The following is a 10,734-nucleotide window of genomic DNA, read 5'->3' as shown; positions in this document are numbered from 1 at the left end:
GGACAAAATTGACCCTTGTGAATAATCTCCTCGTGGCTTCTTGCGAATCATCATGCCTTTGAGAAAAGTCATCAGGTAGTGCCAGTTCTAATTCATCGGCTATGTCCTCCAGTATCCTTTTCATTTCTCTGCAAACCGTCATTAACTTCTTCATAGGAATGACATTTTGCATGATGTGTGGTATGCTGATCGGAGAAACGTAAGATGGAGAGAAAGACAGCGACGATGAGACATTGACCGGAGGGGGGTTGGTTAAGAAGGCAGTGGTTTTTTTAAAAAAAATTATAATGAGGGTGTTTTTGTCTATTCAACCTATTTTTCCATCACTATTTTACATTTAACCAAACATAGACTTTACAAATTTAAATAAGTTTTCGTGGAATTATATCTTTATATTTTTTTATTCACTCTATCTCCTCATTTGTCTATCTCTTTCTCTCACTTAAAATGACATAATTTTATATCATTTAAAATGATACACACTTTTTTCTTTTACAAATAATGAGAATCACTCTGAAAATATAAATGAATTTTTAATTTTCATCATGCGTCCTTGAGAAATGTGATTAAAAGGATATTTGATATATTTTTAATTATGATTTTAAATTGAATAACATGATAATAGCACAGGTAAATAGAATTCATTTTTTTATATAATATTTTTATTTTGTATAATAGTCTTTGATTCAGCTTATTCAAACAAACTTTTCATTAGGTTTTAATATTTTGTTTAGAATAGAGGAATGAGAACGATGGAACGTACTCTAAATTTGATTTTGAAAATTAAAAAATATTATAATTTTTAAAACTATTTTTATAAAATACAACTTATTGAGTATGATTTTTTTGGAATTGATATTTATTCTTTTAAAAGATATAGAATTATGTGATTTTAAAAGGTTTGCTTGCACTTACTGCAGATAAGTTATCTGCAGTAAACTCAATACGATGTTTTGGGATGAAAATCATGTTGTTTCTATAATTTTAATTTATTTCAGAGTTATTATAGTCTTTATAATTATAATTTTTTAATCTTTCAATCTCAAAACAATGTCATTTTGAAAGTAAATGCAGATAATTTATCTTCATTAACTACAAAAATATTTTTTTCTATTTTAAATTAGAGAAAGAGATACATAATGAAAATCATGAGAGAGAAAGTGAGTGATTTTTTTAATTTAAATTTTAAATAAAAATATTAATTTTAACTAAAATAATTATCCTTTAAAATAACAAATATTTTTTTAAAAAAATTAAAAAACTAATTTTAAAAACAGAATTCAAACATATTGTTCCCAATTTTTTTAAGAGATGAGGTTAAAAAAAAGATAAGATATCGTGACACATAAATAATTTTACGCACAATGTTACGACCACATCTTAACTGTTTATTTTCGTCAATCAACGGTTATTATTTTTCAAATTAAATTTATTAATTAATTATTAATTCGCAATAAATAATAACTGTTGATCACAGAAATCAACAATAAAAATATGGTCATAACATTGAGCTTAACGTTATTAAAATAAAAACTCCTGCTACCCAATGAAATTCTTCACCTATTTAGACCCTAGTACCTTTTTTGTATAAAAAAATTCCCTATAATTCAATTCTTTACATTGAGCTTTGAGTTTGTTATTCTATTCTTTTCCACTTTAACTGTGTATAGTTTCATTCTCATCCCCATTCCATGGCTTCTTCAATTCGTCCCTCACTTTCTTCCTTTAGGTTACCCTCTCTCTCTTCCTGCTACCCTTCTCAAAGGTTCTCTCTTTTTCATATTGGTAGCGGTAAGCTGAGCTCAACTCACTCTTTTTCGTTGACCCTTTTGCAAATACTTCCCAAAGTTGCTGTCTTTATCCAATTTAAAATGATTTTTATTTTAGTTTATTTTTTCATAACAAGATTGTGTTAGTTTGTAATTGTATTGCATTTTCTATTTTATTGACATATGTTTTTAACTTGGATTGGTGTTGCATGTTGAGATGTGTATAATTTCATGAACTGAAATTGTTTTTGGGTTGTTATCCAGCTGTTAGACAATCCCATAATTTTGGGTTGAAAGCATTAAGGTTGTTGAGACATGATGTTAACTACATGAGAGTGATGGCATCTGGGAACATGTCACCAGCTGCTACCCAGGAAAATGTACTAGATTGGGTAAAACATGACAAGAGAAGAATGCTTCATGTTGTGTATCGTGTTGGGGACTTGGACAGGACCATAAAGTATGTCAAAGATTAATTTAGTTTGAAACTAGTTGTCTTTACTATAATCATTCTCATTGGAAAACAAACTTGTTGGTGATTGCAGATTTTATACAGAGTGCCTTGGAATGAAGTTGCTCAGAAAGCGTGACATGCCAGAGGAGAGATATACTAATGCCTTTCTTGGATATGGGCCTGAGGATGCACACTTTGTTATTGAACTGACATACAGTAAGAGTGTGACTAACTTATTGACATTCCTGATAATTACAGAACTTTGCATTTTATGAAGTCAGTTTTACATTAATATTGATTTTCTTTTAACCATTTTTTCAGATTATGGGATTGAGAGTTATAATATTGGAACCGGGTTTGGCCATTTTGGTCTTGCTGTTGATGATGTAAGTTTGCCAAGCTATTCTGCCCATTACTACTATCATTTATAAACTATTCCATTTGTGTTCTTTACCTGTGAGATATATTTTTGTGTATGAACTATTCCAATTGCATCTGTCTTCTTATTGTCTTGGGAATTGAGATACAGTTCTGGTTATTATTACTTGGGATTTCCTCTCTATTGTTTCTTTTGCCTATGTATACAATTGGATTTATTTGTCTTTGTAATCTTTTACTAGATTTCAAGAGTAGTGGATATCATAAGAGCTAAGGGTGGCAAAATAACTAGAGAGCCTGGTCCTGTCAAGGGAGGCAGCTCGGTAATTGCATTTATTGAAGATCCTGATGGTTATACTTTTGAACTTTTGGAAAGGGCTCCCTCTCCTGAGCCTTTATGCCAAGTAATGCTTCGGGTGGGTGATCTTGATCGTTCCATAAAATTTTATGAAAAGGTGAGGGTTGATGCAATTTTATGTTGGTTTTCAGTCTTCTTTTTTCCTTTACACAACATTGATTTGTTTATATGAGTTATGGCTGCTTGCTATTCAGGCTTTTGGTATGGAGCTACTTCGTACACGAGATAATCCGGAATCCAAGGTACCTTGGCATCCTTTTTGTTATATATGTTGGCCCTGAGATCTTTTTTGTAATTAATATTCCTAGCCCTCAACGATTAAGATAATTAGAATTTAGGGTTGATATCCAATTGTGGGGGCTAAAGTGCCTACACTTTCTGATGCCATTTAATCTATAAGCTTGAGGGCAAGAGCTATAGAATCCTTTTCTAATATCCTTAAGATGTGATGATCCCTTGCCTGGGGTTAAGTAACATTGTTCTATGAGTGTATCTGTTATACATATGGGTGCCTTGTTAGTATTGAATAACTTCTGTTTCAGACATAATTCTTACAAAATATGCTATTTTACTTGGCATATTGTTTGGTGGTGTACCAAAATATGTTCAGTTCAGCACTATACTGAACTAAAACTTGTTTAGAATGAAAGAATGCTCTGTGTGTCTTTTCTACCAAATGACCATTATTGTAATTAACCATCTAAAATCTTATATCTTAATGTGCAGCAATCAACTTGATATAAATAAGATTGTTAGGTTTTCAGCTGGTAAGTGGGAAAAATTGGCTTTTTCCCCCTGGGGCTATATGAGTCTTGTTTAACACCTTGCACCTATGTATAAATAATTGTGTGCGACTTCTTTTTTCTTCCTCGCAGAGTTATAGTTCCATAGGTTTTCATCTGTAATTTTTAAAAGAAAAAATAAACAGGATACTGATGTTCCAGTAGGGATTTTGTATTTTGCTGCCTATAATACAATCCATTTGTATTTAATTGGTTTTGGATGACGCTACAACTGTCTATGTACCCTATAGTCCTTATCCTTAAATTACATGTGATTTTGTGAATAGGATGGCTTGTTCAGTAAACCAGTCTGCCTGTGAGTTCACTGACATAAGTAGGCAAACAACTAGTGGGTGAAGCACATACTGCTTTCAATCTCCCTCATTTTTTTGGGAAAGTTTGTGCATCTTCAATCTGCTTAAGCTGATATATTCTTCCGATTTATGTTTCTTTTGAATATTTGTATCGTCTACTGTGTTTTTGAATTTTAAGCCATCTTTACAATTCTTAGATCTGATCTTGTTTGATGTGTTGGCCCAAAAATTGTTTCCCCATAACTTTTATTTGATACTTTGGTCATGTGATCTTTAATGGCTTTTCTTCTTCCCTTTTTGGTAGTATACCATAGCAATGCTGGGATATGGTCCAGAAGATAAAAATACTGTTCTGGAGTTGACTTACAACTATGGAGTCACAGAATATGATAAAGGAGACGCTTATGCTCAGGTACACAGAAGTTCCTCTCCTATTTGATTTCTCACATTATTTGAATGTACAGAAGTGGTTTTTATTACTGCAGTTATGATATTAGATTTTGTGTTTTGTATTAAAGAATTAGCTGGAGATTTTATATGACATTTTAATTGAAATGCTTCCTACCTTGTGTTTCTTTATTAACAGTATCTTGCCTTTCATTAGAGATCATTTCTTTTATTTATTATCTTTTCACTTTCCTCCTTTTTACAGATTGCAATAGGCACAGATGATGTGTACAGAACTGCAGAAGCAATTAAACTTGCTGGAGGAAAGATTACTAGGGAACCTGGACCAGTTCCTGGTATCAAAACAAAAATTACAGCATGCTCGGATCCTGATGGTTGGAAGACGGTATGGCTCCCTGAACATTTTCAGCATTATTTCCACTATGTTATTTATTGGTTCCTGGTTATGAAGCATTTGTGACTAACTTGTTTTTCCCACCTCTAATGTACAGGTTTTTGTAGATAATGTTGATTTTCATAAGGAGTTGGAGTAGTTTTTATGTGCGTCATCATAACAATCTTGTGAGGCTTGATTTCAAAACTCTGGCGAAGGAAATGGTATTCTTTGTTGAAGCTGTTTGAGTCAAGGAATGTATCATACTCAAATCCATTTTTTGTAGATGATGGAATAATGACTATACCAATGAACCTTGCTGCAAATATCTTTAGCTTTACACAATTTCAATGACACGCTGTGATTTTGGCAATAGTGCAAAGTTTCTCGTTGTCCACACTGCATGGTTCAGAATTGCATCATGGCATATAATTTCTTTGTCCTTACCACCTTAGGCCAAATATTCTTAGTCTTACCCTTCTAAATATGTCAAAAGTACGTGACAAAAGTGCCAATTTCCCACCACATTATTGTATGTGTGCATATATATTACTTAAATACATTATTAATAGATAATATCACGATGATTAAAAGTTTTTATAATGGTGTCAATCATCTAAATTGACCCATCATTCAAAGACATGTAAACTTGTATAATTTTTTTTGTTTTTTGTTATTTAAATTATTTATATCATTAATGTGATGCAGCAACTGCTTCACATAATGACTTAATGTGCATCTTGGTGAAGAGCAGCAGTGAATCAACTTGAGTTCAAGGACCTACTAAAATGTTAAAAGTGATTCAAGTGAATGTACGACCTTTATTTAGCTGCATATTATGTCAATTTGATTCTCATAAACTCTGTTTATTTTTGTTTTTGTATTACACACAACTTGAAATTCAGTGGTGAATACTGGCCAGTGAAGAGTTGACTTGATTTATGATAGAATTAGGCCTCATTAGGTGATTTACTGGTTCTGTGAATGACAGGAAGCAATTATATTCAATCTAATCCGAAGTTATGTTTTACCTTCCAATCTGTAGGCATCATTTGTGGAGGAATGATTCATTTAGGGGTGGACAGAATAGGACAGATTTGATTCACATTCACAGGCTATAGGCAATATTATTCCTTTTGGTCCTCTGCAATTGATAAGCTTCTTTTGTGGAGCTTCTAGAAGTGAATGATGCTTTTTTTTGACAACTAATACGCTAAACAGAAAAATTTCAACCTCTTAATGTAGACTGTAAGACAAGCCAAGTCTAAATGAATATCCAATAGGGTGGTACACATCTAGAAAACAAATGTGTATATATTGTAACTCTGAAAAATTAATCAATCATCACAGATCCCACAAAATAAAAAAAAATAAAAATCAATTATCTAATATAAAAGTATCAAATTATCTAATCTTTGAATGTATAGACTGGCTGCAGAATCTGAGAATCATCAGTAATGTATGTACTGAATTGTGTCTGTATGTGAATGTGTGTGCATTTACTGTTGGGATAAATTTTAAATGTCCGTTTTTTAGCAGTTTTGGTTTTTTAGTTTCTTGTGTCAGTTAGAATATTAATGAGTCAGTTATGTCAGTTATAAAGTAATGAGGGTGTTATGTGTGGAGTTATGTTGGTCAGTTTTATAGCTTATAAATAGGCTTTGGTTATGGATAGTTTATGAGTCATAAGTTTAGCATTTAATTTTAGGAGTTTTGAAAGTTAAGAGTCAATCGTTATGTTTTGTTATTAAGTTTGACTTTAATTGTGGTTTATGGCTATTTAGTGTTGCAGTTTTATAGTCTAGTATATTTCACAGAAGTTTGTTCTCTTTCTCCACAAGTCCTCACGACATTCTTGAATAGTTGTTTTATTTGTTGGTTTTGTATTTGAGCGATGCTACATTTACATCCTTACCTGATGGTGCAGCATGTGTGTGAAGAGGAGGGGTGGGGTTGGAATCTCAATGATGTTCTTCTGCTATGTAATAACAAAAGAGAATATAATATACTTTTGCAAAGCTACATAAGTCAAATGTAGGAAAATAGCAGTGTGCAAAGATGGGCCATAGTTACCCATAAAAATTTAAAAGTATTAGTACTCACCCAAATTTCTAAAATCAGGGTCCAATTGAATTATGGCCATAATTACCCTGTAACTTCCTTTGGTCATTATTATCTTATTACTTTTACTCTGTACGTTTTCATCATTTGGCCTAACTTACAACGGTCGTCATTATGGCATTTAAGGAGCAATGTACTTAATTTCCTTATATATGAACTACACATTTCTTCTCTCTAAATGTTCCTCCTCAGCATCAGCAATGGATGGCAGAGAAAACTCAAAGGTACAGCAGCTACTACAGCCCTTTAGAGAACAAGAACAATACACTTCACCATATTTTTCCTACCCTTCTTCCTTCAGCCGCTGCCCCATGTTTTCTACCATGGAATTCAATGATCTAAAGAATGCAAAGACTGAGGCTGATAGTGACAATTTCAATTCCTTTACACCAAGTGAAGACTCATCTGTCTATTTTCATAATGTCCCTGAGGGTCATTCTTGTGCCAAGTTAGAGGGAGACTCATCCAGTGAAGCTGATGATGATGCATCAGATGAAGTTAGTTTGCATGAGTTGCTTCTTGATGGAAAAATAAAGAAGAAAATTGAACTATTGGCTGCAATGGTTGGAGTTGACACTACTGAACCAGCTGTTGTGTTGACTGAAGTTGTGAGAGCTCTCAAGGTCTTAAAGAGGATAAATCAATATTAGTTAAGTGCTAAAATGAGGATAAGAATTTTAGTTGTTTTTTTTTTTTTTTTTCCTTTTTTTTTTTCAGGTTGTCACTTTGGTATTCTCTATATTCATTTTGATTTGTCTTTGAAATATTGAGCTTAAGAATTTTTTCTATTGATTGCATCAACTTTCTATAGCTTTCTCTCAATTTAATAACTCAGAAATTTTTCATCCTAAAAGTTAAAAGCTATCCCCTTGAAAAGTTTTCATATTTGCAATGACGAAAATGAAGAAGTTTCTTTTGCCTCTTTCAAATAGTTTTTTATATTGAGCTTCAGCGTGTGTATTGCAGTCTTATGAAACACAAAAGGCATGTGTTACTCATGTTGAATCACCTAGTTATCCAATCTTAAGATAAACATGGAAGCAAGCTTAGACATGTGAATTGCTTCTGATACAATCAAAGTCTCCCCAATACAAATGAAGCAGCCATAAAATACTATTCATGACTTTTTCAAGATTTTTAATAGTGTTGTGACCGTGATCCAAGTCCAGATAATCAAAAGAGGTAAACAGTATCTATTATTGTTCTCCATATTGTAGTCGTGACCCAAGTCTGCAAATGCTCATTGCATGTTCACACCTAGCCAGAATTGAAATTACTTGGGAATTTAACTGTGAATGATAAAAAATCTCACATTAAAAATAAATGGCCATTCTTGACTTTTTTTTTATCTAGACAAATTCAGAGAGTGGTACTTATTTTGAATTTCCTATAGTAACTTTAATTAAAATTGTCTTTTTTATTGTTTGAATCTCTGCGCTAGACCTGCACGGGTAAGGACCAAAAAGATGATACATGTGACTTCATCTTTTTTAGGTGAAACTTTTGTATTTTCTCTATTCATGTCATCCACCTATTAAAATGTCACACGTATTTCCTATGCCTCTTAACCTGTTTTAAAAAATTAAGACAACAAAAATTTATCTAAATAAAATATACAATCAACAACACTAGTAACTCCATAAATATTCATAAATTCAGCGTATTCAGTAATTCCATAAATATTCATAAATTCAGTGTATTCAGTGTATATCCAAACAGCATAATAACCAATAAAATGAGGTGAAATGGATTGAGGAGAAAGAGAGGGCTATAAGTCTGTTTAACCAATAAAATGAGGTGAAATGGATTGAGGAGAAAGAGAGGGCTATTACTAGTAGTATAAACAAAAATATTAGGCCGAGCTTTTAAATTAGAGCCTGAAGCCTTTTTATTAAACGAGCTTTTATACAAGTTCTAGCCTAATGCTAACAATCAACTTTAAACATATAAGCTCTTCCCAAGCCGAGCCAAAGGCTCCTGATTCGTTTAGCACCCCTACTTCTGATATCTGTGTTTGAAACTAACAGTATAAAATGAGGTGAAATTAAGAATTTTTTTCTATTGATTTTATCAAATTTCTATCAGCACAAAAATCTTTGGTAGTTGGAGATAGTGTTGAATAATTTAAAAGCAAAAAGCTTCACAGGAACCTGCACGAATAAGGAACAAATAAATATGATTGAAAACAAATATGTATATATTGTTACTCTAAAAATTAAACAAAAGTAACAGATACCAAAACAAATGTGTACTCAATTGTTTTTGTATGTGAATGTGTGTGCATTTGCATGTAACAAAGAGAATAAAGATACCAAAACAAATGTGTACTCAATTGTTTTTGTATGTGAATGTGTATGCATTTGCATATAACAAAGAGAATTACATATTCTTTGCAAAGCTACATATGTCAAATATAGGGGGGGAGGGGGGGAATGTGCAAAGACAGGGACATAGTTACCCAAAAATTTAAAAGGATTACACCTCACCCAAATTTCTAAAACCAGGGTGCAATTGAATTATGACCATAATTACCTTGTAAGTTTCTTTGGTGCATAATTACCTTTATTACTTTTACTCTCTACCTGTTTCTTCATTTGGCCTAACTTGGTAAGCAAAACACTTAAATGTTCTTTCTCATATATTAAAAGCTTTGTTCTTTCTAAATGTTCTTCCTCAGCATCACCAACGGATGGCAGCAAAAACTCATAGGTACAGTGGTTAGAGTTGACACTACTAAACCAGCTATTGTGCTGACAGAAGTAGTTAAAGTTTTGAAGGTCTTAAAATAAGATAAGAAATTTTTATAATTTTTAATTGATTATGTCAATTTTCTATAATTTTTTTGTCCGTTTATTAACACAAAAATCTTTCATTATATCCGTTTGAATAATTTAAAAACATATAACTCCTTGAAAAGTTTCTATACTAGGAATAACGGAAAAGAAGTAGTTTTTGTTTTGGTTTTTGGTTATGTTCATTATATCAATATAGCTTTATTTGATATAATTAAATAAGAAGAAATAAAAAATAAAACAAATACAATAGTTAGAATTTTTTAGTTCATTATGTCAATGTATTTTTAATCCTCTTACATATACGTAACAATCAATCTTGATATTTTATGGCTAAGTAACATTACTCAAAGCAAAACTGTTTTTAGTATTTAAGAAAAAAATGAAACAGAAAATTATTAATAGGAATATGACATAAGAACTGTTATACTTTACTGGTTTTCTTACGAGTAATTTTATTTTTTTAAAAGATTAAATTACATCAAAAGGTGTATAAAATAGAGCTGATGAACCAAAAATGATCTAAGCATCCCAACCAATAAAAGGACCATCAATCTCTCTTTCTCCCCTCTCCCTTTATCACGCTTGCATTTCAATGAAGTGAGTCTAAAAAATGTTTAAACTACACAAGCATAATGTTTCAACTTTTACCAACTAAACAAAAATACAAGTTTCTAAAAAATAAAAAAATCAAATCAAATTTTATAATAAAAAGACTAAACACCCTTTTTGGTCTCTGTCAATATCTACGAAATCCTTTTTAGTCCCTGGCAATAAAAAAGAACCAAATTGGTCCCTAAAATTATAAAAAAGGCCACATTAGTCCTTATGTCAACTCCTCCGTCACTAACGTGGCCTTTTTTGCATACTGTTAGGGACCAATTTGGTCTTTTTTTATTGCCAGGGACTAAAAAGAATTTTCTAGATATTGCCAGAGACCAAAAAGAATGTTTACTCTAATAAAAACGTTATTATAAAAGCCTTT

General features: G+C 31.7%; 1 protein-coding gene across 1 annotated transcript; it reads left to right on the top strand.

Moving 5' to 3' along the window:
* The first annotated feature begins 1,654 nt into the window (after positions 1 to 1,654).
* On the top strand, positions 1,655 to 5,331 carry LOC133302230 (probable lactoylglutathione lyase, chloroplastic). The gene is made up of 9 exons (XM_061501982.1): positions 1,655 to 1,791; positions 2,034 to 2,229; positions 2,315 to 2,439; positions 2,545 to 2,609; positions 2,844 to 3,056; positions 3,154 to 3,201; positions 4,360 to 4,467; positions 4,708 to 4,848; positions 4,955 to 5,331. Exons 1-9 carry the CDS (start codon positions 1,692 to 1,694, stop codon positions 4,994 to 4,996), a joined length of 1,038 nt encoding a protein of 345 aa, XP_061357966.1. The 5' UTR covers positions 1,655 to 1,691; the 3' UTR covers positions 4,997 to 5,331.
* Positions 5,332 to 10,734: the final 5,403 nt, after the last annotated feature.

The sequence above is a fragment of the Gastrolobium bilobum genome, unplaced genomic scaffold, assembly GCF_033153095.1.
Source record: "Gastrolobium bilobum isolate Gb01-03AN ecotype WA unplaced genomic scaffold, APGP_CSIRO_Gbil_v1 utg3790, whole genome shotgun sequence".
Lineage (NCBI taxonomy): Eukaryota > Viridiplantae > Streptophyta > Magnoliopsida > Fabales > Fabaceae > Gastrolobium > Gastrolobium bilobum.
The sequence above is the reverse complement of the archived record's forward strand: the minus strand, read 5'-3'. Positions and strand labels throughout refer to the sequence as shown.

Bases quoted from the DNA above. Each gene is read 5' to 3' on its own strand.
- LOC133302230 (XM_061501982.1), top strand. From the start codon at position 1,692: ATGGCTTCTTCAATTCGTCCCTCACTTTCTTCCTTTAGGTTACCCTCT. The intron at 1,792-2,033 runs GTAAGCTGAGCT...GTTGTTATCCAG, and splicing joins TCTTTTTCATATTGGTAGCG to CTGTTAGACAATCCCATAAT. The intron at 2,230-2,314 runs GTATGTCAAAGA...TGGTGATTGCAG, and splicing joins GACTTGGACAGGACCATAAA to ATTTTATACAGAGTGCCTTG.